At 41.5% G+C, this 26,235-nt stretch overlaps 6 protein-coding genes across 16 annotated transcripts in view; 4 read left to right on the forward strand and 2 right to left on the reverse strand.

Annotated features, from left to right (window-relative positions):
* The first annotated feature begins 49 nt into the window (after positions 1-49).
* On the forward strand, positions 50-2,108 carry LOC108147052. Its single transcript, XM_017273336.2, has 3 exons — positions 50-260; positions 323-715; positions 1,347-2,108. The coding sequence occupies exons 1-3, from the start codon at positions 206-208 to the stop codon at positions 1,952-1,954; spliced, it is 1,056 nt and encodes a 351-aa protein (XP_017128825.1). The 5' UTR covers positions 50-205; the 3' UTR covers positions 1,955-2,108.
* Positions 2,109-2,498: 390 nt separating this feature from the next.
* Positions 2,499-4,487, forward strand: LOC108147030 (odorant receptor 46a-like). The gene is made up of 3 exons (XM_017273287.1): positions 2,499-3,326; positions 4,112-4,200; positions 4,256-4,487. Exons 1-3 carry the CDS (start codon positions 2,499-2,501, stop codon positions 4,485-4,487), a joined length of 1,149 nt encoding a protein of 382 aa, XP_017128776.1.
* Positions 4,488-4,565: 78 nt separating this feature from the next.
* Positions 4,566-5,986, forward strand: LOC108147031 (odorant receptor 46a-like). Its single transcript, XM_017273288.2, has 3 exons — positions 4,566-5,681; positions 5,742-5,835; positions 5,898-5,986. Exons 1-2 carry the CDS (start codon positions 4,566-4,568, stop codon positions 5,793-5,795), a joined length of 1,170 nt encoding a protein of 389 aa, XP_017128777.1. The 3' UTR covers positions 5,796-5,835; positions 5,898-5,986.
* A 395-nt stretch (positions 5,987-6,381) lies between these two features.
* LOC108147042 (zinc finger protein 585A) lies at positions 6,382-10,210 on the forward strand. Of its 2 annotated transcripts, none has more exons than XM_017273315.2 (10): positions 6,382-7,128; positions 7,181-7,336; positions 7,395-7,656; positions 7,719-7,871; positions 7,927-8,070; positions 8,128-8,263; positions 8,325-8,780; positions 8,843-9,029; positions 9,086-9,318; positions 9,378-10,210. In XM_017273315.2, the coding sequence occupies exons 1-10, from the start codon at positions 6,405-6,407 to the stop codon at positions 9,879-9,881; spliced, it is 2,955 nt and encodes a 984-aa protein (XP_017128804.1). In that variant the 5' UTR covers positions 6,382-6,404; the 3' UTR covers positions 9,882-10,210. The 2 variants fall into 2 exon arrangements, with proteins under 2 accessions (XP_017128804.1, XP_017128805.1); XM_017273316.2 differs by having other exon boundaries at positions 7,190-7,336.
* The window catches only part of LOC108147045 (potassium voltage-gated channel subfamily KQT member 1), a 40,769-nt gene continuing 24,441 nt past the window's right edge, over positions 9,908-26,235 (reverse strand). The window contains exons 1-19 of one of the 10 annotated variants that reach the window (XM_017273318.2): positions 19,942-20,094; positions 19,673-19,858; positions 18,954-19,171; positions 18,714-18,889; positions 18,290-18,415; positions 18,119-18,229; positions 17,720-17,907; positions 15,576-15,772; positions 13,686-13,778; positions 12,911-13,405; positions 12,257-12,327; positions 12,091-12,175; positions 11,668-11,710; positions 11,506-11,602; positions 11,078-11,434; positions 10,912-11,015; positions 10,722-10,837; positions 10,235-10,455; positions 9,908-10,163 (exon numbers count right to left, since the gene is read on the reverse strand). In XM_017273318.2, coding sequence (XP_017128807.2) covers positions 10,077-10,163; positions 10,235-10,455; positions 10,722-10,837; positions 10,912-11,015; positions 11,078-11,434; positions 11,506-11,602; positions 11,668-11,710; positions 12,091-12,175; positions 12,257-12,327; positions 12,911-13,405; positions 13,686-13,778; positions 15,576-15,772; positions 17,720-17,907; positions 18,119-18,229; positions 18,290-18,415; positions 18,714-18,889; positions 18,954-19,171; positions 19,673-19,858; positions 19,942-19,994 — 3,024 coding nt within the window. In that variant the 5' untranslated portion in view covers positions 19,995-20,094 and the 3' untranslated portion in view covers positions 9,908-10,076. Of the gene's footprint in view, positions 10,164-10,234; positions 10,456-10,721; positions 10,838-10,911; positions 11,016-11,077; positions 11,435-11,505; positions 11,603-11,667; positions 11,711-12,090; positions 12,176-12,256; positions 12,385-12,910; positions 13,406-13,685; positions 13,779-15,575; positions 15,773-17,135; positions 17,181-17,719; positions 17,908-18,118; positions 18,230-18,289; positions 18,416-18,713; positions 18,890-18,953; positions 19,172-19,672; positions 19,859-19,941; positions 20,095-26,235 lie in introns of those variants that run through there. The other 9 variants (XM_041707620.1, XM_041707622.1, XM_041707625.1 and 6 more) reach the window with 9 other exon arrangements.
* LOC108147044 (tubulin-specific chaperone cofactor E-like protein) lies at positions 22,094-24,582 on the reverse strand. Its single transcript, XM_017273317.2, has one exon. It carries the CDS (start codon positions 23,739-23,741, stop codon positions 22,362-22,364), a length of 1,380 nt encoding a protein of 459 aa, XP_017128806.1. The 5' UTR covers positions 23,742-24,582; the 3' UTR covers positions 22,094-22,361.

Consider the following 26,235-nt stretch of genomic DNA (forward strand, 5'->3'; position numbering starts at 1 on the left):
TAATAAGTTTATATCATTTTTCGGAGGGTTGATGACTCTATAATGTGGTTATCGAAATCATAGACAACTAAAATTGATAGATACAAATTTAATTTGTGATTTTGGGGAGTTCCCCAAAATTTAGTTTGATGTAAAATCTCATTTAGTTCAATTCTTATTTTGGCATATATTCAAAATTTAAAAGTAAATAGGAGTTCTAGATCCGATGGCTGGCAATCAGATCTACATATCCATCTACCTAACTTTGCTGTGCTCTTTAGGTGAGTCTATCAAATTTCTGGTAAGTTATAACCCTTTATTATTAATTGTGTCAATGTGGCAGCTTTGCAAGTGCAAAGCGATTGTAGAATAGCACAGCATATGGTGGAGGGATCAAACAGGATTTTCACCTATCGCGATGCCAGTGGATCACTACAGTTGCAGCGCAGGGAAATCGTTCCAACCGGCGTCACTCTGCTCATGTACTGCAATCCCTCGGACATGGTGGAAACTCAATGCCAGGACAGCGGTCAGTTTTCAGTTCCGCTGCCCATGAGATGCGGCAATCCAATGCAACCGATGACCACCCGGATCCGGGATGGCGATTGCCCGGGAACCTTGTATGCCGTGGGTTATACGATAGACGGAAAGAATCTAGAACTATATCGAACCTGCTTTAATGCCGCCCAGGGTAGGGTTTTGTACTCCCAGAGCGATGTCTATTTCAAGACTTTCTGTGAGTATATCTTTAACTCTGCTTAACTTATAGTCAACCCTTTAACACTCTGCCTGAGTTATGAACAAACTATGAGTTTTTTTTAAACTTATGAACTAAAAATTAACGTCTTTCGATAAAAATCCAACGGACTACTACATTTTAAATATATTATTGTATACTTTTACACACCATTATATGTAGCTTTCTAAACCGCTAATAGTCCCTAAATTTTCCAAGTATTTCTTACTAAATTTAAAAATGATTCGCTTTGAATTTTATCTATTAAGGTATTAAGTTATTTTTAATATAGAAATATACAAAAAAATTCAAATTTCTCATTTGAACTTTTTAAAATTGATTTTAACATCTGAAAATTTCATTTAAATTAAAAAAATTTATTAATATATATATAATACAATTATAAATAACTTAAATCTAATACTTTCCACGTTATATAAAATATTTTAATATTAAGTTATGCTGTTAATATGGAACAACATTTTGAGTTCAGTAGCCAGGTATTTGTTTTTACCATCCATTCCATTCTTTTAATCAGCGAATATTAACTGAAATTGAGGAGAGTTATCTTCCGTGTGCGAAAGTATAACCCTTAAACTACAGATAATAATCCATGCCTAATCCCTCATAGTTCCCAGGAGACCGTTCGTCGAATTTGTGACCGATGAGATGTTCAGTCCAAAGGAGGCCGCTGCCTATATGAAGTCCAACATATACTTCGCTTTCAAATGCATTTATGGCGATGAGCAGTCCTACTTGCGAAGTGCCAACTCCTTGGTGATCAATCGAGGTCACCTGGTGGCCTCAGCGGACTTCCTGTTCGTGGACCAGATGGGTAGTACCTTTCGCTATCTGAATGTGGTGCCGCAATTTAAGTCGATTAACGATGGTAACTGGGAGAAAATCGAGAGGTGGGTGCGTAGTCAGATCCCGCAGTCGAGTTATTATCGCATCAAGACCGGCGGAATTGGCATTCTGAATTTACCAGATGCCAGGGGAACCATTAAGCCGGCATTCCTCTCCGACTCCAAGATCCCAGTGCCCGAGTGGACCTACAAAGTGGTGCGGGATGCCAGTGGTAATGGGCTGTACGTCTTTCTCACCTACAACAATACCTTCTCGCGGGAGAGGCCACAATGTCTGGAAGTTTGTCATCCGGTTAATTGCCCCCTGGGTCTCCCGAATAACCCTGATGAAGGATTCACCTTCTGTTGCGATCCCAGGCAGTTCCCACTCTGAAAATTGAAGCATTTGTGCATATTTCATCCGAGGACTATGACCAAATTGTCCTGCGTAATAATCGCAGGCTGAATTATTTAGTATTTTTATTTAACAGACGCACACAAAGGGAAAATGCGAAAATCAGTTCCACGGCAAAAAAAGGGTTTAATAAAATTTTAAGTAAAACTTTACCTAGTTGAATTTTCTGGGATGTACATCAAAACCATATTTGTCGATAGAAAAATATTATCAAAATGTGTTGTGTGAGATAAGAATACTTAAATCATGAAGATGTTTTTTGGATAAAATACGAAATATTTATGGGAAAAATATTATGTTAGATCGCAACTAAACATCGTATAACACATATTAATTTATTAAGAGAAACATTTTTTTTTTAATTGTCTTAAGTATGATAATTATTGCTTAGTGAAAGACACACCAGTACGATTAGCGAACAATTGGAACCGCCTAACGACTTTTTAAATGCCCTCGGAGGAGCCATATAAACACTCGGCACAAAACAATTGTACTCAAGTTCAAAGAAAAACGTCAAGAAGAAATGAGGAAAAGTGCGGAAATCTTTTACCAGGGCCAGAAGTCCTTGTTGAACATCTTCTCGCTGTGGCCACAGGATGAACACTGGCGGAGAATCTGCCACCAGGTGAACTATGTGCATGTGATCTGCTTCTGGGTACTGCTCTTCGATCTGCTGCTGGTGATGCACGTGGTGGCCAATCTGACTGACATGTCGGAGGTTGTCAGGGCCATCTTTGTGCTGGCCACCAGTGTGGGACATACGACCAAACTGCTCAGCATTAAGGCCAACAATGTGGCGCTGGAGGAGCTCTTCCAGCGGTTGGACGACGACGATTTCCGGCCAAAGGGCGCCGACGAGGAGGTGATCTTTGCGGGCGCCAGTGACAGCAGTCGGAAGCTTAGGGATTTCTATGGCACTCTGTCCCTGGCCGCCTTGTCCATGGTTCTTATACCCCAATTCGTTCTGGACTGGTCCCACCTGCCATTGGGCACGTACAATCCCTTTGGCGAGAATCCTGGCTCACCTGGCTACTGGTTCCTGTACTGCTACCAGTGCCTCGCCTTGTCCGTCTCCTGCATCACCAACATAGGCTTCGATTCCCTTTGCTCCTCGCTGTTCATCTTCATTAAGTGCCAGCTGGACATTCTGGTGGTGAGGCTGGACAAGATGGGTCAGCCTCATAGTTCTGGTTTATTCTCCGTTGAACAGCAACTGAAGCAAAACATCCGCTATCACATGACCATCGTGGAGTTGACCCAAATTATCGAACGACTTCTTTGCAAACCGATTTCGGTGCAGATTTTCTGCTCGGTATTGGTTTTGACTGCCAATTTTTATGCTATAGCTTTGGTGAGTACACATAATGGAAGATATCTGTAATTATTATAATAGATATCCAAATTTATATAAGTCCTCTATGTAAATCTCGTTTTCCATCTTGTTATCACTTATTATCGAAAAAGATCATCCCAATTTAAAGTTATATTAAGAAGACAATATAAGATAAAGGATCAAGTGACAAAACCAACATAATTTAATATTAAATTTACAAAGCTTTTTCAATACTTCAAGATATAAATAAAAAATACAACATTTTGTCTGAACTTCCAAACAAACAAACATAGATAAGCTTCAAGGGCTAATACCAATTGCATCCAAAATTATTTGAAATATTTATACCCAATTTAACAAGTTGTCCATATACAAATAATACATAATACTTTTGTTTTGTTTGATGGTTCGATTGGATTGCGGATCTGAAACTCTTTAAATTAAAATTCAAAGATTTTCTTTTTTTAATAACTGTCATTTATAGCGTCTTAATTTGTAGGAAACTTATATTTAATGCTCTAGCTCTAGCTTCAGTAAATTTAATTTAATTTAAAATTATTTTTCCTTGAAACTATGATTGCTTAAGCGTTAGAGTCTTTTCTTAAGAGGCGTTCCTAAAAGTTTTAGCTATTTATAATTAAAATTGCATTGATAAGAACTTTTCTTTCTAAATGTCGACCTGCAGTTTCTATTAGGGATTTGCATTTGGCTTTCCTTCTCTACAACTAAGGTTTATAAAAAAAAATATATTACAATTATATTTAAGTTAATCTAATTTGTGTGTTGTTCAATTATAAATGTAGTTATCCGATCAGAAGTTGGCGCTCTTTAAGTATATCACCTATCAGGCATGCATGCTGAGTCAGATCTTCATATTGTGCTACTTTGCCGGGTGCGTGAGGACATCTTAGAAGTTTACTGCAGATTGCTGATTACTCTTTCAACAGTGAGGTCACCCAGCGCAGCTTGGAGCTGCCCCATGAGCTTTACAAGACCTCTTGGGTGGACTGGAGTCGCCCCAACCGGAGGATTGTGCTGCTCTTCATGCAACGCCTGCACTCCACTCTGCGGATAAGGACCCTAAATCCCAGCCTGGGCTTTGATTTAATGCTTTTCAGCTCGGTGGGTTGTTCTCTTAGTTCAATTATTTTGCGCACTGTAGCCAATTTCCATAATTAGCCTTATTAGCCGGGTGAGTTAGTGGCCTATAAAAGCGTTTCCGCAAGGGATTTTATGGTCAAAGTAAAAATCGTCAGCATGTATCAGGATCAAGTGGAAACGAAGGACTTCTACAAGTACCAGGTGTGGTACTTTGAGATCCTCGGAGTCTGGAGGCTTCCCACTTGGGCCACGGACCAACAGCGCCGCTTTCATTACCTTCGGTTTGTCTTCATCCTGGTCATCCTTTGCATCATGCTGCTGCTCTTTGCCTTGGCGCTGATAACCAGCATTTCCGAAGTGCGGGAGATCATGAAAGTGTTCTTCATGTTCGCCACCGAGATATCCTGCATGGCTAAGCTATTGCACCTGAAGGTGCAGAGCGAAAAACTCGCTGGTCTCGTCGAGATGATGCTGTCCTCAAAGTTGGCCGTTAAAAGTGAACAGGAAAGGCGGATTTTGGAATCGGCCAGAGTGACGGTCGTCCACATGAGGAACTTCTATGGCATCATATGCATTGTAACGGCCTCGTTGATCCTCCTGGTTCCCTGTTTCGACAACTATGAGGAGCTACCACTGGCCATGTTCGAGGTGTGCAACATCCAGGGAATGATCTGCTATTGGCTGCAGTACCTCTATCACTCCATGTGTCTTCTGTCAACTTGTGTCCTCAATATTACCTACGATTCGGTGGCCTTCTCACTGCTCTGCTTTTTGAAGGCGCAGCTCCAGATGTTGGTCCTCAGATTGGAGAAGTTGGGCCCTGTGGTTGGACCTCGGGACAATGATAGGATTGCCAAGGAGTTGCGCGAATGTGCCGCCTACTACAACCACATTGTGCAATTCAAGGATCTGGTGGAATTGTTCATAAGAGTACCAGGATCCGTGCAAGTCATGTGCTCAGTGCTCGTGCTGATATCAAATCTGTATGACATGTCCACCATGTCGATTGCCAATGGCGATGCCATCTTCATGGCCAAGACCTGCATCTACCAACTGGTGATGCTCTGGCAGATCTTCATCGTTTGCTACGCCTCCAACGAGGTGACTGTCCAAAGCTCCAGATTGTGTCACAGCATCTACAGCTCCCAGTGGACAGGATGGAACAGGTCGAACCGGCGGATTGTCCTGCTCATGATGCAGCGCTTCAACTCACCGATACTCCTGCGCACCTTGAATCCCACCTTTATTTTCAGCTTGGAGGCCTTCGGTTCTGTAGGCCATCCGAAATATCCTTATCTATGTAGTATATTTATTTGAGACGTATTTTTCCAGATTGTAAACTGCTCCTACAGCTATTTCGCTCTGCTCAAGCGGGTCAACAGCTAGATTTCAATCTGTAAAAAGCGGATAGCACCCATGTACTTAGGTAGTTTTTGCCATATAAGACTAGGACTTTCAGTTTTACACTCTTGTTTTATCTTCTTACAGCGGAGTAGCAACACTGGGGATATACAGATTGAGGACTTACGTCATTGGGTCGATTTGCGATTTGCGAAGTGCAACAAGATATTGAAATACCCTACACGACAACTAGAAATTTCAATTTAATAAATATTATTGTGTTTGTCTTAAAAATATCACTTTATTTGCTATACAACTAAAATAAAGTCTTTGCACCACATGTTAAAACTAGATATTAATCCATCTCTTAGGGTTTCTTTGACAGTTTAAATAATGTGTGTTATTTTTTTTTTTATTTATTATTATAGCTTTTCAAATAAATTAACTTTTTTACGGAGTACTTAATTCATAAAGTGTTTCTTTTGGTTTGGTTTGGTTTTACTTTTATAACGGTTACATTTTAAAAATTGTGGTATATGGTCACTCTGGCAGCGAGAAAATAAATACCAGACTCGCGGCGGGAACCAAAACAAAGTGCAAAAACCACCTAAAAATGTCCTAACGCCTGAAATTCGCTGACGGACAAAGATTAAGATGTCGGAAAACGCGAAAAACGATAGCTGTCTGCATTGCTCCGTATTCAGTACGAAATACCAGTACCAGGAGATATTCGATGAGTTCGGAATCGAGCTGGGTCTCCAATCGCTGCTGGCCAAGCACTATCAGATTGATGTGGCACCCGATCCCCAGAAAAAGCAACTCCTGTGCGAGGTGTGCGTCAACAATCTCATCCGCCTGTTCGACATCGATGAATTGCAGCGGGAAAGGGATGCAAATGCAGCCAAGGACGAGGAGCTGCAGGCTGAGGTGCTGCCCAAGCAGGAGGAGCCTATCATCATCACCAAGGTCGAGGCACCGCCACCAGCTGCGAAGCCTGCGAAGCACCCAACGCCCCCAAAGCCTCTCGCAAAGGTCCTGCGCCCTGTGCCCATTACTCCCATCCGGGAACCAAGTGCCCGGATCAACAAAGGAATTCCAGCGCCCCAGCCGCCGTCCCGAGCCAAGGATCCTCCCCAGGCAACTTCTCCGCTGAATATTGAAGCAGTGCCGGCTCCCAAAGATGCTGACCAGGAGCAGATAAGTGTCCTGATACAAAACATACTCGACGAAGACGAAACAGTTGCTGAGGAGGTGGTCAGTGAAGTTATCCACATCGCCGAAGAATCGGAAACCACAGCCGAAATGGTTCTGCTGAACCACGAATCCGAGGCTGAGCCTGTTCTGGACGAGGAGGATGTATACATCTACGAGCATGAAGGTTGGTTCATCACCTACAACCAAAGCTACAAAATCAAAATGCGTATTTTCAGATATTCTTGATCCAGACTTGGAAGATGTCAAGGTTAAGCCGGCGGTTCGTCCATCCAGATTAGTAGTTCAAGCCGAGGAAAGCCAAAGCGATGGCGAGATCGACGAGGGCGAGGCCAGCAATGTGGTTCTCTTCAACTTTGTTGATATCAAAGAAAGTGGGTTTTACATCTGCAAATTCAAAACTCATATATAAGACAAAAATCTGCCTTTCAGAGGATGAAATAAATGACATTTCGGAGTACTTGGCCACGGTGGTTAAGACCAGCTTTGAGAAGCTGACATTTGAGTGGTGTACAGTGTGCAAGCACTGCTCTTTGAAGTGTCCCACATTCGAGAGTCTTTTCAGTCACATTGTTAAGGCCCACAGAACGCGGAGAGATGTCTACCAGTGTCCCATTGAAGGCTGCAACAAGGAGCTGAAGGGTCGCCAGTTCCTGGCCATGCATTTGGTTCTGTTGCATGCTCCCGTGGCTGAGTAACTAATGCAACTCTTCAAAACCTTTCTTACCCATACTAACCATAGCTTTTGTTATTTAGGATTCCAATTTATGGCAGCTGCCCGGAATGTAAAATGACTTTCTCCAACATTTTGCAGTACAACAAGCACTCGTGTGCCCATGTCATTAAAAAGAAACGCGGTGTCCGCTCGTTTTGTGAGATGTGCTCCCTGGAGTTTCCATCCTGGAAGCGGTAAGTCGACATAACTTTGTTTATGCTAATACCCACAACATAATTTCCCTAACAGTTTCAGTTTCCACAACCAATTCCATTTGGAGAAACATAGACCTCGCGCTTGCTTCGTCTGCGACTTTGCCAGCACCAATATTGATGAGCTGTTCCAGCATTTGAATTACGCCCATGAGCCTGTGGGCACCTTATTCTGCGACCTGTAAGCGCCCTGCATTTCTCTATGGTTATACCCATTTAAAGCTGTTATTTCTTTTAGTTGCGACCGCACTTTCCGGGATCCTGCCGTTTTCATGGAGCACAACAAGTCGCATGCCAATGTGAGCAGCACAACCTATTCCTGCGGCGAGTGCATGGCTAACTTTGAGTCCCGGGGGCGATTAAATGGCCATTTGGTAAGATGCTCTTTGACATTGAAATTTAGATCTAATAACTAATTGGGTTCTATATTTCCAGAGAGCCAGGCATGGCAGCGTGGTAAGCTGTGAGCTCTGCTCACGCGAGTTCGCCACCGAAGCCACCTACAATATTCACATGAAGAAGCATCTGATCATCGAGCGGGACGTGCACGTGTGCGGCAAATGTGGCCTGGTGAGCGACAGTCGCGAAACACTACTTGCCCATGTGGACTCGCTGAAGTCAGCCTGTTTTGGCACTAAGATATACATGGAACTACTGCGTGATGCCTACGTCTGCGAGTACTGCTCCTCGTACTTCAAGGAAAAGGCCCATCTGCAAGCCCATCGAGAGTCGGGAGTTCATAGGGACGGATTGTACTGGTGCCAGCCCTGCGGCAAGGACTTTCCGCACATGAAACTGTATCGCCATCACCTGCGCAACTATCAGCAACTGCGCTCGGATTCGACGCATCGCAAGCTTGAGATTTGTGTATTTTATATGTGCGATCAGGAGGTGAGAATTGCTGCGAATTGGGCAACACAAATTGGAAATCAAAAGTATCACTTTCATTACAGAACTGTTCGGAGGCCTATGCGAATTGGAACTCCTTGTACACACACAAGCGACGCACTCACGAATCTTCGAGCAAGCAGGCGGAGAAGTCGTCCAAGACCACGCAAGAGTGGATTTGTCAGTTCTGTTCGAAGGAGTGCCGCTCAAAGATGTCCTTGTCTGTTCATGTGGCCAGGAGCCACAATAATGGTGAGTGTGGAACTGTATAACATATCCTTCCTTAGTTTAATCAAAACACTTTCTAGACAACGTGTCGTGTCCCTTGTGCAATGCGTCGTACAAAAGCCAGGATGCACTGGCCAAGCACCATGCCTATTGGCACGAGCCCATCGAGTGCCCTCAATGTTTCAAGATCGTTAAAAATCGCCGGAACTATGATACTCATGTAAACGTGGTCCATTCGAACAAGAAGCGCTACTCCTGCAGCATCTGTAAGAAAGGTTTCTATCACAGAAGTGAAATGGAGGCGCATCAGAAGGTGAATATTGTTGCCTTTCCATCAATCAATTGGGCTAATTATCCAACCTTTTTCGTTAGCTCCATGGCCAGTCTTACAGCTGCGAGCATTGCAGCTTCACCACCAGGAATAAGAAGTCCCTATCGGTTCACATCCTGGGTCAGCATTACAAGCGCTTCGCCTTTGAGTGCAAGGTGTGCAAGAAGAGGTTTGGACGTCGACAGGGCTTGAGTACGCACATGCAGCGGGCTCATGGGTCGAAGTACATGTGCCGTGATTATTTTGAGGGCGGCTGTGGGCGCACCTTTGTAAACAGTTCCCAGCTGAATGTGCATGTGCGAAAGGTACACAAGGGAGTCATCTTCCTACAGGAGGATCTCGTCGAAGAGGATGAATATGTCAGCGACGGCCCGTCCACATCCAAGAAGCGCTGCATTCGTATCAACGAGGATAATATTGAGTTTATAGAAGACGGTGAAGAAGGAGATGATGGAGAAGATCAGGATGGCATGGGATTGGAGGAAGGTGACGAGGATGGGGACGCATTTATCGACGAGGAACCAGATCAAGACAACAAGCATTGAGGCAGACACGTTTTGTTTAAGTAAGATTTGTTGCTAAAGCAGATTTATTTGATTTGATTTTTAATTGTTTGCTACCAATTGGTTTGAACACAAATGATGTCCAAAAATGACATTAATATGTATTCCATAGTTTATAATACATAGTTCTAATGATAATGTAATAGCTACGTTTAGGCTAACTTCAATTGCAATTAACTAGCCAGAGTCTGGCGGAAGCAAATTTGATTTATTAAGCGTTGTAGTTTGGTCATTTAATTGCTGAAGATTGTGTGCGGAGCTTACCTGCAATTGAAAGTTTAGTTTTTAATTAAAAGACATTGTCAAGGAAATAGTAGATATGCTCTCTAACTTACTGGGCTAATTGGTGTTATAACAATGGCGGTGCGCGTGGCACACTGCAGCAATGCCGTGTCCTCAGTGGACTCATCACAGTCGCCATCGGCATCCGCATCCGCGTCCACATCCACATCCACCCCAATATCACTGTCGATCTCCCAGGAGGGGAAATGATCCATTTCGCCCTCACAGTTTAGATCCTCCTCCTCGAAGTCCTCGTACTCATCGATTAGTATAACTGAAGGAGGGATTTTAAAAAGACAAATTTACTTTAATTTGGTAAATAAGTAAAGACTATATATTTAGTAACTGTGTAGCAACCATATTGGTTACAAGTTATAACTAAAGCAAAATAAGGGCAATCAAAAAAAGCCAACTCATAAAAAAAAGACAAATTAAAACATTTAAAGATTTTATTAAAATTTTACTTTTTTCCTAAATTTAAATATTTTTCTAATAGCCTAATTTGGTTTGCCTAAATCAAGAGTAAATTAATTTAATTACTTGAACTATCTGGCGGCGTTGGCTTTGCACTGCTGTCCAGGGACTCGGCTCCCTCATCGGGTATGTTAATGCGTTGCTCCTGCTTGCTATACGGCTCCGATGTGGATCTATGTAGGCTATTAAATTGTAAATTTATACACTTATTAACTTATCCGTACAACTATGTTTTAAAAAGGCCAGAAAAACGCACCTTAACGTAACACGTTTTTTGGTTCTATTCTCTAATTCAGTCATAAAAACATCATTGTGCTGCTGCTTCTCAGATCCAAGCTGATATGAGTTAAGCACGGAAGACTGAAAATGCGAGTTCTAAGTTTTAGATAGTTATAGTAGAAATAGTTTTAGACTGGGAACACCTTTGTGTTGGTCGCTGTATGCTGCATGTGCGGCGGCATCGGGGTTTGTGTGGCAATCGCATCCGTTGTCGTGGTGGCCGTTTGCGTGGCCGTCAGGGATCGCAGCTCGGAGCCATCGGCCATCGAGGAATCCAGCAGGGATTCGGAGGGTGTCACCTGCTCCGGATGCACACTGAGTGCCGCCGTCCGTTTCCACACATCGATCATCGCCAGGTTGTGGGCGTGGTGCAGGGGCTTGTGGCTAGGACTAATGGAATGTATTTTGGGCTTGGCTGGCAGCGGAAGAGCCAGGAATCTATCACGATCCTCCATGTACGCCTTGATCAGCACGTCCAGCTTCTCTTCGATATCGGCTACCTATTTGGGATTATAGATTATATAATTGTATCATAGTTGTATTACTTTATTTCCAAAAAACTTAAGCTCACCTGTCGCTCGACTTTAACCACGCGGGAGGCTAAGCTTATTTTGGATGCATACACATCCTTGGCCTTGGAGCCTTGTTTGCCCAGGATTTGATCCAAGCTGGGGATTGGTTTTAAGTTTGTTAATATGGGTAAAATTTGGCGTTATTTTGGTTGATTTCTCACCGCAAATGTAGCATTTTAACGCGCCCCAACAAGTCAACGTGACCTTAAATAGAAAAAATAAATTATTGAAATATGGGTACCCAAATTTAGATCAACACTTAAAACAAACTTCTTAAATCAACTGGAAATTGACAGCATATAATATTGGAAATCAACTGTAAAAATTTAATATATAGGATATATTTAACCATTAATTTTCATTAGTTAAAAAAACAAAAAGGCACACCTTCAACATAAAGATATACCTAAAAGTTTTTGTACTTTCATTTAGGGTGGAATTTTAGTCAAGAAAATTTCAAAAAAATTTCTTTGCATGTTTTGCAAGTTTAGACTTTTAAATTTAAAAAAATTTAGATTTTAAATAATTTTTAAAAATTTGAAAAGGTTGAAAAAGGCATTTTGTGGCATTTCGTTTACACTTACCGGCCGCATATTGCTCCATAACATCCTTGACGTCGTAGGGCTTCAAGGCCTCCTTGAATTTTCGTCGCGCCACAAAGTACTTGAGCTGTTGGAGAATCAAGCACAACCAACAAGTTTATGTTACCGATCGAATCCCCAATTGTACAGGGTATCTGTGGATCCTCACCTTGCGTATAAACCTGATGGCGGTCTTGTGCCGATTGGTTAGCTGCGTGCAGCGCGGCTCGTCCTCCTCATCTGCGGGCAATTTGTGAATCAGAGAGATTGACTTGTGCGTTAGGTTTTGGTTGCTAGCTTCGCTTGTTGGTTATTGGATCGTTTTTTTTTTTTTTTTTTTTTTTTTTGGTTTGGATATGGTTAATCAAGTCAACGTCAACGCAAATATACAACAACACATACAAAAGTACCGTTACACACACATATGGAACAATTAGTAAATACACATGGATTATCATTAATACATATACATATTATATATAGAGATAGAGAGCTTAGTTAGTTGGGTAGTAAGTTAGTTAGTTAGTTAGTTAGTAAGTTGGTAAATGCGAGGAACGAAGGATCCTCCAGCCCAGAGATACTGAAGCAAGCGTTGTGGTGTGCGGTGTCGCTGTGTGATGGAGGGGTGTGGATTTCAGGGGTGTTGGATTGTCGTGGTGTGGAACCAAATCACCTACATCTACAAATCAAAGGGGCAACCGATGGGGGGATACGGATACTCTATTGTGGATGTGGTGGGGTGTTGGGTTGGTGGACAGCATGCAACCCTAGCGCAGGCGGAGGAGATACTTTTGGGAGATGCGTTTCACTGGCTAGCACGCACTTGCCACGTCGCCAGCTGGATTGGTGGAGGTGGAGTTGGACATGGTGGTAACGTTGAATCCGGTTTCCAGAAATTGCGATGCAGCCGCAAAAAAGCGACCCGTACGTCCACTGCCCGGACTGGGATTTGGACTGCCGCTGGGACTGACCGGATGGACGGGCAGCGGCAAGGTGTTGCTCCGCTGGCAAGTGTCCTTCGCGGACTTCTCGTCCTCCTCCTCCTCCTCCTCCTCCTCCCGGCCAGCTTCCAAATCACGATCGTTGGCCGGAGCCACCCTTTGACTGCGCAGCGAAAGCGTTGAGCCCCAGAAGTTGCCATGCAGAAAGCCGTAGAGCACCACCGGAATGGTGAGATTTCTCCTGGAACCACCAACCTTGACCTGCTCCTCAGCCTGATCCCGATCTCGATCCTGATCCCCATGCCGATCAGAAAACTGGGTGAGGGAGCCGGCACTCGAACTGAGCTTGCAGTTGGCCAGCGATGCGGGCTGGCTGGCTATTGATTTGGTTAAGTTAAGTTCTGGATTATAGGACCCATTGGAACGGAGGGGGGGGAGTAGTCGTGTTAGGCAACCAACCAACAAACAACATCAATTCAAAGTTCAATCAATCTTATCTCTGGGATGCATTGGATTCACAACATTGACACAACCACAACACTCAAATACAATATAGTGTGATATAATAATTATTTTTTTTTCTTTTTCTTTCTTTTTTGTTTTTTTTTTTGGATTTTCGTATTGTAGGACCTGGGGGAGAGGACCTTGTAGACTTACCGTCTGAATTTTTAATATTTTTTAAGCAAGTGGTTTCAGCAACTGAATCTTCGCTGAAACTTGGATTCATGGATTTGCCGTTTTGTACTACCTCTGCAAAATTTCAAATCAAATCAAACGTTAAACTCGACAATCAAAACTCCACTCATTGCGAATCGGAGCAGCGTTTCTGTAACTGTAACTGTAACTGGAATCGGATGGTTGCCAATATATATCTGCGATTCGAGAGACACGGTACGGTACACACTCTATATATGGGTCGTACAATATTGGAACATTCAACACGAGAAACGAGTTGCGAGAACAAATCAAAAGTAATGCGCCACAAGTGAGAAATCAAATCATCCAACTTCTAGGAACAACAACAAAAATGTAATTTTCTTTTCGTGATTAGATGGTTGTTTTTAAGGTTTGTCTAGTTTGTTTGTTGGTAAATTCAAGAAATAGTTCGGATTTAATGGACACTTTTAATGGGCTTATGGTTATTTTTTGGGAACATCATTTTGGCCTTAAATTTTGTATGCCCTATATTTGAAATTCGTAAGTAAAAGCATTTCTGGTGTACGTTTTTTATGGTAGAGCCTTAAGATTATGTTCTGGGTTAAGAGATTTAATATTATTATTAAATTTATTAGTATGTTTTTTTTGTTAAAATTTATAAGCCAATTAAAAAACAAATGTTCTAATATTTGTTAAACTTTCTTCATAGTTATTTTCTTGACTTTAAAATTAAATAATTTACTCAATATCCAGTATTGTTTTATCATTTTAATATTAGGTCATCTTTCGCAAATAACAGCTATGACTTAATCTGTATTTAATTAAATCCAAAAAGGAATGGAATGGCTTATTAATGGCAATGCCAAAAAATTTGTAATGGACTTGCAAAGACATCAATAGAACTGCAATATTTCAATTAATATCACATCGAAGCTGCCTAGAATGGTTTATTTTTCCATTAATGGCTGGCTTATTGACAATTAGTTAAAATGAAATTTATTGCAGAACGCTGCATGCATAACAAAGTAAACTAAAAATAGCAAATTCCCTTGAAATAAAATAGAATTGAACATCTTTCTCTTCTAATTTAACTTGTTTAATTTTCAAGTCACCTCTTTATTTCGAAGTGCGATTTGTCTTGTTGGAATTTTTTTTGGAACTGTGTAAATAGCAAACGAAATCTTGGCCTTGTGTTATTATTTGTTCAACAATAAAGTTGGAAAAAACAACATGCTTGAGCCGAACAGTGCGTTTCGTTACTTTAAGGCAATATTTTTTTTCTGCACAAATATAGATGTTAAATTATTTTACTATACAAGTATTACAAATATAAATTCTATATTGGGAACATCATAGTTAGATTTTATTTCAGTTTAGTTACCAAGATTAACCAGTTTTACAAATGATTTTTGAAATAGATGTATAAAATTAGGTCGCTTAGTATTTTAGAATTTTATTGATGTTTTTAATAAAAATTAAAAAAAAAGTTCACATAAAGTTAATTTAAAAAGAAAGTTACTAATCATTATCAACTGTAGTTAGTTAATTAATTAACTCCATATTAAGTTTATTAGCGTTTTTCTTTTGTTATGATTCGAAGACTTAATTTTTTGTTTAGGGCATTAGTTAATCTAGATGGAATGGAAAAACATTTTTAAGAATGGCAAAGGAAACCTCAGGTTAGATAATTTTGCGAAAAACAAGTCAGACATATTTTTAAGACCCGCCTTATGGTCACGAAACGCACTTCAATACCCTCATAAGCTGTGTGTATGTGTGTGTAGTTTGTGCATGTGGGCTGTGTGCAAACAGAAATTCGCAATGGAATGGAAATGGGGAACAAAAACGGAAATCGGAAGGAGCTGCCCGATCGATGGCCCACCAACTTACCCAGGTTCTCCACGGACGCATTGATGTCCCGGATGGTGCGGGTGTACCGCGTGGATGCCCTCGACGAGCCCGGCGGCTTGGACACTCCGCCGCCGTCGCCTCCGCCCGGAGTTTGGATCGTCTGGCTCTTGTGCCGCCGGATGGTGGGCAGCCGGGCCACGAAGGACGTATTGTGCTTAAAGCTGGAGGACGCCCGTCTGCAGCCGAGGGGTGCGAAAAAAATATATCTCAGTCAACACTCAAATACAAACATAACTTATCACATAGTTGTTTTTATAGTAAAGAGATAGGTTATCGGTTATCTGGCAAATATAGTTAACAGGATACGACTGTGGTTCAAAGTTAACGTGTGTAGGTGAAGGCTGTGTGTGTGTGTTCGTGTAATTGCGCATACATACATTGACGTGTTAGGATAAGAACATTTAAAGTTAGCATTTTGGTGCTAGGACAACATTGAATTAATTAATTCCAACATTTACAAGTTATAAATGAAGTGCCACACAGTCGAGCATTTCCGACTAATTGCCCGTAACTCAAAGTAAAAAGCATCGCTATTATTGCTTTATTAAGTGAATGTAATAGAGATATTACTTATTTATACTGCTGTATTTTATATGAGTGCTTTACCATTTCAATGTGGTTATTATTGTTCTTATCTTTGCCATTTTTTTGTTAGACAAAGTCATGAAAACCAGTCGGTTGGGCAAAGAATTTAGTTGTCCTTGAAAACTGAATTTAGTGCCCCAAAAATTGAGTGGTTCGACATTTTCAACCCCTAAAACAGATTATTTATTGTTACCATTAGTAACAAGCGTTTAAAGAGGTATTATGAAATTTCCAATTGCTTGAATTTTCGATTTCCCATTGTTAAATTGTTACAGTTTCAAATAAAAAAATTCAATCGGACTGCGAAATGGATTTAAAGGGCGATGCTCTGATCTTTGAAAAACGGAACCATGGTAAACCAGGCGTCGAGGTGCTAGGGGCAAAAATCGTAAAAGTTCAGGGATGGAGTGAGTGGGTGGATAGTGTCTTCATTTGGAATGGATTAAGGGGGTAAAAGGAGCGAAAGAGAGAGACAGAGAGAGAATCGAATAAAAAGCTTTTCACTCATTTTGCATCATTGAACTCACGTGTTAATTATAGATTATACACACATTTATATGCATTTTTATGAAGTTTTTTTTTGGGCGCGGGGCAGCAGAACACACAAAATAAGAATCAATTCGTAACACATTGATTAATAGTACCTCGGTCATTTGGGGAAAGTATCAAAAATTTAGCAATGAATTCTTTCGAATGCAGCAGAAGACAGAGATGGAAAGACCAGGCGATAGAGCGAGAGCGTCAGATAGAGAGCGATAGAGATAGAGAGACTGGTGCTGATGGTAGAAAAGCTGCGAATTAACTTGATTCGATTTAGATGTGGGAGCCATGTCTACGGATGTGGGTGCTTTTAGGGGGCTGAGGAACACCGCCCGTACAGAATGATTGGCAGATTGCTTTGAGTCTTGCTTGGCTTGATTTTGATTGCTTTTTGTTATGGTTATCAAGTTTTACCTATATTCAGTTATGTTTTTTAATAATCGCTCCCAGTTTTCAGAACTGAAAATGTTTACAAAAATTATATTATCTATGGGATTAAGTAAATTATATAGAACATAAGTGGTTAATCGGGTGAAGAGAAGAAAGACGAATAGAAAGATTGCCGGGTAGATATACATAGTTGATCGGGCTACACTCTAGACATATGATATATATATCTCTAGCTCTACCTATGTTCAGTGTTTAAGGTTGTGATCTTGTTCTGTACACTTTAAGGGATTTTGTAAAATTTTCAATTTCATGCTCTGAGCGGCACATGCTAATTTACCAAATTCAGCGCTCTTCTATGCGCTTCTCACAATTTCTAGCTGCCCAGCTCATGAAGACATTTTCAAATATTTTCTTTGGTTATACACACCAATGCAGATTGTGTTTGTGTGAGTGTGCGAGTGTTTGTGGCTGTGTAAGTGTTTTTTTCGTTTTTGTACAATTGTCGTTGAACTTCTCCTCTGCAATATATCCCCAAAAAATGATTCTTCAGTTTCATTCAAATGCCCCGCCCAATGGAGTGTCAGTGTTGAATTGAAGGCGATACTTACGAAGCCGGCGGACTGGGCAAGGCCACTCGATGGATATTCCACGTGGCCACCGACACGGAATGCTCGTCGGCCGCATAGCATCGCCACACGGCCTGGATGAGAGTGGCCGCCGGCTGGCGGCGCCGGATCATGTGCTTCTGCCGCTGCTGCTGCTGCACCTTCAGGGCGAATCCACTGCCCAAGATGCCCTAGAAAATCAGAGGTTGTTTGTATTGACAATTGGCTCATTAGTATAGTATACGCAAAGGAATATTAGACAGAGCTGCGCCTCTAATGGCATTAGTCCTTAAAAAAGTATTAAATTACTTAAGATTGTCTAAGTAGAAGTCACAATAGTAACAATTAGAAAACTAATGACATTTTAAATCTAAACTGAATTCTTGTTCTTAAAAGACTTACCGCAGGCAGAGCGAAGAAGGAGATTCCTAGAAGAGCACAACAGGAGGCAATGAGCTTGCCCTGCCATGTGATCGGCACCATATCTCCGTAGCCCACTGTGCAGAGTGTTATCTGTAATCGCGAATAGAGTGTACAACACTTGGGAGATATACTAGAATCTGTAGCACTTACCACACCCCACCAGAGTGCCTGGGCAAAATTGCTGAACTTGTCATTGACGTCCTTCTCCCACATGTAGACCAGGAATGATGCAAAGATTAGACCTAAGAACCCTATATACATGGTTGTGATCAGCTCCTAAATTAAAAAATATAATACAAAACTATGTAAAATATCTTTAAATTTACTTTTGTCTAAAGCATGTTACACAAACAAATATTTTTTATTTAAAGAGAGTTTAAGGTAAATGTGCCTTAATACAAGTGCACTTTAATATAAGTATACTTTAATGCAAGGTAACTGATAAATTGATTTTATTGTCGTTCGACTATACGTTTGCAAACCATATAAATAGCTTTGTGTTACAGAAAACTTTAGTTATGTAATAATATAATAAGGATGCAATAGATTTAGAACAATTAGATAGCTCACTCACCTGTCTATGTGCGTAAACAACCGAGCCGAGCAACTTCCAGGTGCCGCCCCGTCGATCCATGCGCACCATCCGCAATATCTGAAAGAACCGGAGGCCACGCAGGGCACTCGTGGCAAACACCTGGCCCGAGGTGCCCATCCCTAATACTACAATTGAGGCTAAAATGGTGACAATATCTGGAATATGATAATCCCAGTTTAGCTTCTTGTTGATCCTTATAAATTGCGCAGAATACAATACCTATAATACAGAATGGTCGCTTCACGAACTTCATCCGACCCAGGCAGCCCTGGTATCGCGATCGGCAGCCCGAAGACCATAAACGAGCTCCAAACTCCATCGTGAACCAGATGACCACCAGGATCTCCATGCGGAACAGGATGTAGACGGCGTCCTCCTCGTACTCCTTGATGGTGGAAAACACACTGAGCGCCAGGCAAGTGAACACCATCAGAAACCTTGAGGAAAAATGAATTAACATTAGATAAGTTTTATTAAATTAATTTTCTTCTTTTAGGAGATTATTCAGAGAAAACTCATTTTTAAATATTTTATAAAAAATCTAAGCCGACACTTGTCACGAATATTTTTAATTCTCAATACGGAGGGGAAAGGTGTAACAATATACTTAAGTTTAAATCAAAACTATTTATTTAGATTTATCCTTAATACTACGTATGACATTTGGTCTATGTATATACAAGTCATTGTAAAATATAAATAAACATAAATTTGAATATAATTGGAGTTAATTACAACGTTTTAGGCACTTTTTAAAAACCATAATTAAATATCAAGTAAAATAAAACAGATCTAGCTTATGAACAACAACTAAAGATTAAAAAAAAATTGTTTATGAGTCTAAATTTTTTTTGAAACAACATAACATTTTTTTAACACTTTAAGATAATTAAAGTGTGATCCGGATGCCACTAAAATACTATTTTGTGTTTACTTACACCATCACATGGTAGAAGATGGCGTGCAGGCCGCGAGGCCGCTCCAGGAAGTTATAGAGGCGACTCTGAAGACGCCGGTAGCGAACATCGCGGCGGGTGCCGCGGTTGTAGTTCAGCGGCTTTCCTAGGAGTGACATTCGAGGTTGCAGGATTCGTTCCGAGTTCGGCCTGCCCGGTCTACATTTCCTGTAATTCAGATAATGAGCCACTTAGTCTTTATTTTAATCAATTCAAATTCACGTTAGCTGGTTATATTGTTTTAAGTGTACCCCTTGTAACCCTTTATGTCGTAGAAGGCATAAATATCGTTATCCGGATCCATTCTGATCTCATTCCACCCCGGTGGGTTCTCGGAATCTCTCGGCTAATATTTTTGACACTTTGGACACGTCTAGCTTCGACGGCGATTCAATAGCAACTCAATCGACGGCTGATCGTCGGCCGGTTAAAAAACCTTCCTTAACAACTAGACTTTCAAAACCCCATGTGTAAATTTTATTAATTATCTACATAAACAGTTTTTTCGTTCCACACACCTTGCATTTTTACGACACCCCAAGTCTGCGTAGACCTCTATTTGGTTTTATTTTAATATATACCCTATATACCCAAGTATATTGCACCTCGTCATCAACAAAGTGCCATAAAATTTCGCGTACTTCAGCGACGTTTTCGTTTTGGTTCTCCTTCGCCGTTGTGGGCGGGTCAGGTTCGCTTTAGTCACGATCTCTCGACTTTGTCTTTGCCCAACGTGCTGCCAGGCGATCGTACGTCATTAACTTTAGCCACTTGCCATACCCCACTAGCCAAAAATGGGTGAGTTTTGGCAATTCGTTCGGGGTGTGCTGGAAAATTACCAGCCGCTGATGGGAGAGTTCTATTGCTATTGATATGGGATTCCAGGAGGTTTCCATAGTAGCATTTAAAATAATACGGAAACAAACGACGAGAAACTGGACCTGATAAATGTCTACGGCCAAAGTTGCTAAACAGAAAGGTAAGTAATCAAAAAAACTTTTTTTTTTTAAATCACCAAACAAAATTTTTTTTAATCAAAAAAATTTTTTTTTTAGTTTAAATATTTAAAAAATATTTATAAAACTCTTAAATATTTTTCTTTAGCAACTCTAAAAACAATTAAAAGCCTGATTGTAAAAAAAAATGTTTTTTTTTGCGGGATCGAAATTGTAAAACGGCTGCACAAACTTAAAAGTCAAAATGCGCCAATAAATCCAACATGGACACGCAATTTTTTGAAATAAAAAAGTTTCCCTTTCTTATATTTTTGTATTCAAGGTGAATTGTTTGAGTTTATTTTGAAATCAAATAAACCATAAACCATTTTGCTAGCATTTTTCCAACACCTTAGATAAATACATTTGTAAAGAGCTTAACTACCTGAAATAAAAAAAATTGGAATAAGCAAATAACAAAGAGTTTAAAATAAGGAAATCCAGTTGAATGTTTTCTGTTAGATGGATTACAAGTAATCTATCTTAACATAACAACGAATCACTAAACAAAGACAGAGTTTTATTGGCTCATCTTTGATTAACATTATAGATCAATACTAATTAGATGTGAGTCAGCTAAAAACACAACTACAGATGATACTCGCAGCAATTAGCATAATTTAACTGGCCAGAATGATGACTTTCCCCGTCAAATAAAGTACACAGCTATGATCAAAATAATAGAAATATTAATGTCGTTTATTTTTATTTAATATTTTTGTAGTTGCTTAAAAGTTACCTTTTTTTATGAAAACAAATCTTAAATTTTTGAAAAATGTATTTTACTTTTGTCAGTATTGAGGAAACATTTTATTTATGCAAAAATAATTAAAGGAAGCTAATCAATAAGATTTTTTGTTTATTTGGCCCAACAATATTTTAAATTGTTCCCAAAAAGCTTAACTTTTAGCTATGTGTAGAAAGAAATTTATTTTATTTATGTAAAAACTAAAACAAAATTTTCAGAACAACTGTTTGTATTCATTTCACTTAGCATACATACATAATTGTCTATAGTGCATAATATGCTAACTGGACATACATATAGTCGTCATAAATAGTTATTATTCTGCTGATTGTATGTGGGAAGCGGGAGAGCCAGTTCTCAGGCCTCTTTTTCCGGCAACTTTTTAAAGCTCCCCTCGAGCGAGTTAATTGCAGTGCCGAAGTCAGTTATCGACATACGGATCGCGAAAGCTCTTCACTATCCACGATCCGTGGAAATGTGCCTGTGTGTGTTGATTTGTTTTGATTCCGCTGTATGAGTCATGCATATCTTATCTTCCAGCGATCTTCCAGCGATCCCCAACGGAAAGTGCTGCCCATCACCATAAAACGCCAAGAATCGTTTGATTTGAAAATTGTTTAATGCATTCTTGCTTGTTTTGTGTGTGTTTACTTTTGTGTGTGTGTGTGTGTGTGTGGCTTAGGTTAGGCAGTAATTAAAATATACGATGTGGGTGCGCAATGTTCGCTTGGCCGTTTTACAGAACGTATTTACACAGTGGTTGGCTGGAGAGAACAGAACAGCTCTAACAGTAGAAGTAATATACGATAAATATAAATGATAATTCGTGCACAAGATCACAAGTTGTGGCACCAGGCGGGGGGACGACGAAAGCGCGTTAATCGCGGGTAAATCCAATCCTCTCCAGAAGCATGGGACCTCATGCTTCTCATTTCTTGGCATCGATGATGATCTCGTCGCCCGACTGGATGTTGTAGCTGTACAGCTGCTTGTTGGGGTACCGCATCTCCTCGGGCCCGAACTCCTTGTAGTCCTGGTCCAGATAGTACAGACGCATCTTGTTGGGCGACAGGCCCACCAGCTTCTCCAGCTTGACCTTCAGATCGTTGACGGTCAGGTAGATGTCCACGAATCGACTCTCGCTCACATCGTTGTAGGTGAACAGCACCTTGACCCGCTTGTCCGGCTTCAGGCTGACATTGACCAACGGATCCAGCTTGCCGTGGATCTGCAGGAGTTCTTCGTACCGCGCCGGCCGCTCGTCCTCCGGCTTGTCCATGTAGTATCTGACAAAGGCCCGCTCGGCATCCACGCGTTCATCGCTACTGATCTTGCCCCCCCCGTTCAGCATCTCCACATTGGGCAATCGGGCTATCAGAAGCTGCCTTCTCTCGTGCTCCGTGCACTCTAGACTTTCCCACAGCGGCCAGTGTTTCACGCGTAGGTTGCGTAGTTGCCCAAACTTGGCCAGCTGATCGATGGCCGACCAGCTGTCGAGCTGCGCAGAACTGAGGTTCAGCAGCCTCAGACTGGGGAAATATCTGTGCGTGTCGCTACCCTCGTCGGCCTGCAGCGATCGTATGGGACAGTCCGCAAGGACCAGGGCCTCCAGATTGGGAAACAGCCGGCCCAGTCGACAGATCTCCTGCCAGTGCTCGACGGGATTGCCGGTGAAATGCAGGGTCTTTAGCGCAGGATGGGCCCTGGTGATGCGCAGCTCCGTTTCCTCGGGCGTTTCCGTCTCCTGCAGCCGCTGCTCCGCCTCCTCGGCGTCGATCAAGACTTGCCTGTAGTTGTTCAGACTGAGATGCAGTTCCTGCAGCACGGGAAGATTTCGCAGCAGCGAGTCCACACAGGCCCAGTCCAGATAGGTACCGTTTAGCACCAGACTCTTCAGATTGATCGTTGGAGCCGTGGGCAGCGAACTGATCGGACTGGCCAGCTGGTTCTTGCTCAGGTTTAGGAACTCGATGCGCGGCATGTGCTCCAGTATGCTGAAGACTTCCGACCAGTCGCTCAGCTTGTTCTGGGCCAGATCCAGTTCCCTGACCCGCTGGCACTTCTCCCGGATGCTCTCGAAGTCGCCGGCCGAGTCGATGTCGCAGTCGTTGAGCACCAGCAGGGCTGGCACACTGGTCAGGGGCGACAGGCGGGGTATGAAGATGGAGAACTCCATGCGTCCGCCGCACTTTGTGACCGTAAAGTCATTGGGCAGGTCGCTCCGCTTGTGGAGTTCCGGTTCGTGGGCATTCTCGAACTCGCATTCTGTGAAGTACTTGCGCTCCAGCGCCTCCAAAAGCGAAGGCATTGCGAATGCACTTCCCTATGGGATTGGGTAAATAATATTATGGGTGCTAATCCCCCCCTATATGTTTGGGGTTCTCTTATTTTGCCCCCTATTGATTTTCCTCGCTTTTCCCGTTCTGTGTCGGCTATGTCGGCTGTGATGCAATTTTTCAGTTTTGCGCAGTTGCAGTCTTCATTGATTTTAAACAAATTATTGCGCACGTTTCACGTTATTCGTTGTTTGTTTTTTTTTTTTTCTTTTCTGTTAATTATTGCGCACTAATTTGAGTCTTTTTTTTTTTGTATTACAACGTGCTTCGATGTATAAAAAAAGATCGTAACAAAGAAACCCAAAGTGCGTTGGTCTTGGCTGGTTTTTTCGTATCTCTCTGGCAGCTTAGATGCGTTTTCCCTTTGTTGTCGTTTTGTATTGGTCGCTGCTTAACCTTTGTCGCAGTGGCCAGCTTTTCCGCTTTTCTGCTTCTGTTTGTTTGTGTTTTTTTTTGCTTTTCCGCAACGCTCTCCGTCCGTTCGCAGTGCCACCAAACGCTCAACTAACCACCGAGAACCGCGCCAAACTCCTCAGCAGTCGGTGGTGCAGTGCATATACACATCCACATCTATATGTGAATATATACGGGTGAGTCGTGTGCTCGTGCTCGGATTCGGATTCGGATTCGGATTCTGGCCTGTTTAGTGCTTTTTGTGTGTAGGTCGCTCGACATGCGCACACGAGCGGTTCGGGCCCAAACTGGGGCGTTTCCAGCGAACTCAGGCCGAGGTGTAATTTTCAGAAACAAAAACGCGATAAGTTCTCGTCTGAGGTGCTTCCGAAATCCGATCAGACAAGAACTTATCTGTTAATTTTGACAAAGCCCAGTAAAATACCAATTCAAAATTTACCCTTAGACGCAATTCTCACTGCCCCCTTATATATTTGAACGTAGTCATAGTGCATGTAAAAATAATAATGAATAATAATCAATTTTTATTACAAACCTCTTGGTATATTATTTATAAATAAAAAAAAAACAATGTATATACAATTATAAAAAAGTAACGATAAAATACACAATGGCAAATACATAAATTTAAAATTCTCTTGATTAAAAAATAAGTGGATACAAAGCCAGAAACCTAAAATAAGACTTTATAACATTTTAATTAATAATATTAATATTGATGTTCAAATAACTAAATTCCCAGTAAATTATAAGCGGTAACTGGAAAGGATTTGAGGTAAAACTTTAAAACTTGTAAACATTTTTTTTATAGGATACAGGGAATATTGTTTAAGTGACCTTTAGCTGGCAAATATAATTCCAAAAAAATGTTTCTTAAATATTACTGTAACTAAACTAAACTCCATAATTTGGATTTTTTTAATTGAGGAAGTCACAGTAACCTGATTATCTGTGGGCCCAATTTCGAGCGCGGCGTAGTTCCGCCCCCCATGTAAACGCTTTGACAGCGACCTTGCCGACAAAAATAAATACGCTGTTTCAATTACGAAATTTTGTTTAAACTAAGACGGCAGAACAAATTATTTGTTTGGCTTGCTCTAGCATTTTTTTGGGTTTCTGGCGCAGGCATAAATAGAATGCAGAGCAGGGCGGGGAAATATTAAAAATAAATAAATACATTTACAATGACCTTGTCATGTGCACTTGACAGGCGGCCCTAGAAAATATAGAAAATAAATGAGAATACTGGCGACTATCTAATTGGGCGCAAGGGCCGCCCCAGCGTCCCCCGTGGAAAGTGAGTGCGCCTCTGGCGGGCCGTGAGGAAAACCAGTTATAAAGTCAATGGTCATGCCACAGTGGGTACTCATTACGAGTGACAGGTGGCCAATTGTGATCCCGAGTGACAAGTGGCAATTGTAAATAGCATGGGAGAGTGCAAACAAATAAATTAAATAAATTGATTTAAATTTGGTGCGACCTTGCAGCTTATAAAATGCAGTTAGATTGGGGTTGGTGGGTACATGTCAAAGGGTTTTCACTTTAGAGCTTGAAAGGTGCGCAATAGATTTGCGAGAGAGTGGAAGAAGAAGGGGATATACGGGGGGAAAGAGAACCAGAGAGCTCCAACTTAGAAACACTCAAAGCTCTCTCACTCTCTCTCTCCCGTACAGCTGGGTTTTGTTGTCCCACGAAAACAAAGCAAAAACAAACAGCAGGGGAGCGAGGAAATCAGCACTCACATGTTTGTTTGCATTACGGTGCTTTGGCAGACAACAAAAAATTACGCAGCATTTGTGCTGGAGCTTTGCCAGCCACCAGCTGATTCTGTTTGGGCAGGAAAGCTCCCCCCACCCCAGCCCCCCAATTTACACCCCAAAAAGCTTTTGCGCCATGTGCAACACCAATCAACAAACAAAGAGCAAACAGATGGCAGCACTGTGTCCGCTCTTTTGTGCTTTTCCTTTGTCATTGGGGGGCGTTTTGGTTAGAGTTGTTGTAACGCCATCACCATATCGAAGGTTTCGCTATACAGTGCGCCCTCCATAGCTG

The sequence above is a fragment of the Drosophila elegans genome, unplaced genomic scaffold (genome assembly GCF_018152505.1).
Source record: "Drosophila elegans isolate 14027-0461.03 unplaced genomic scaffold, ASM1815250v1 contig_183, whole genome shotgun sequence".
NCBI lineage: Eukaryota > Metazoa > Arthropoda > Insecta > Diptera > Drosophilidae > Drosophila > Drosophila elegans.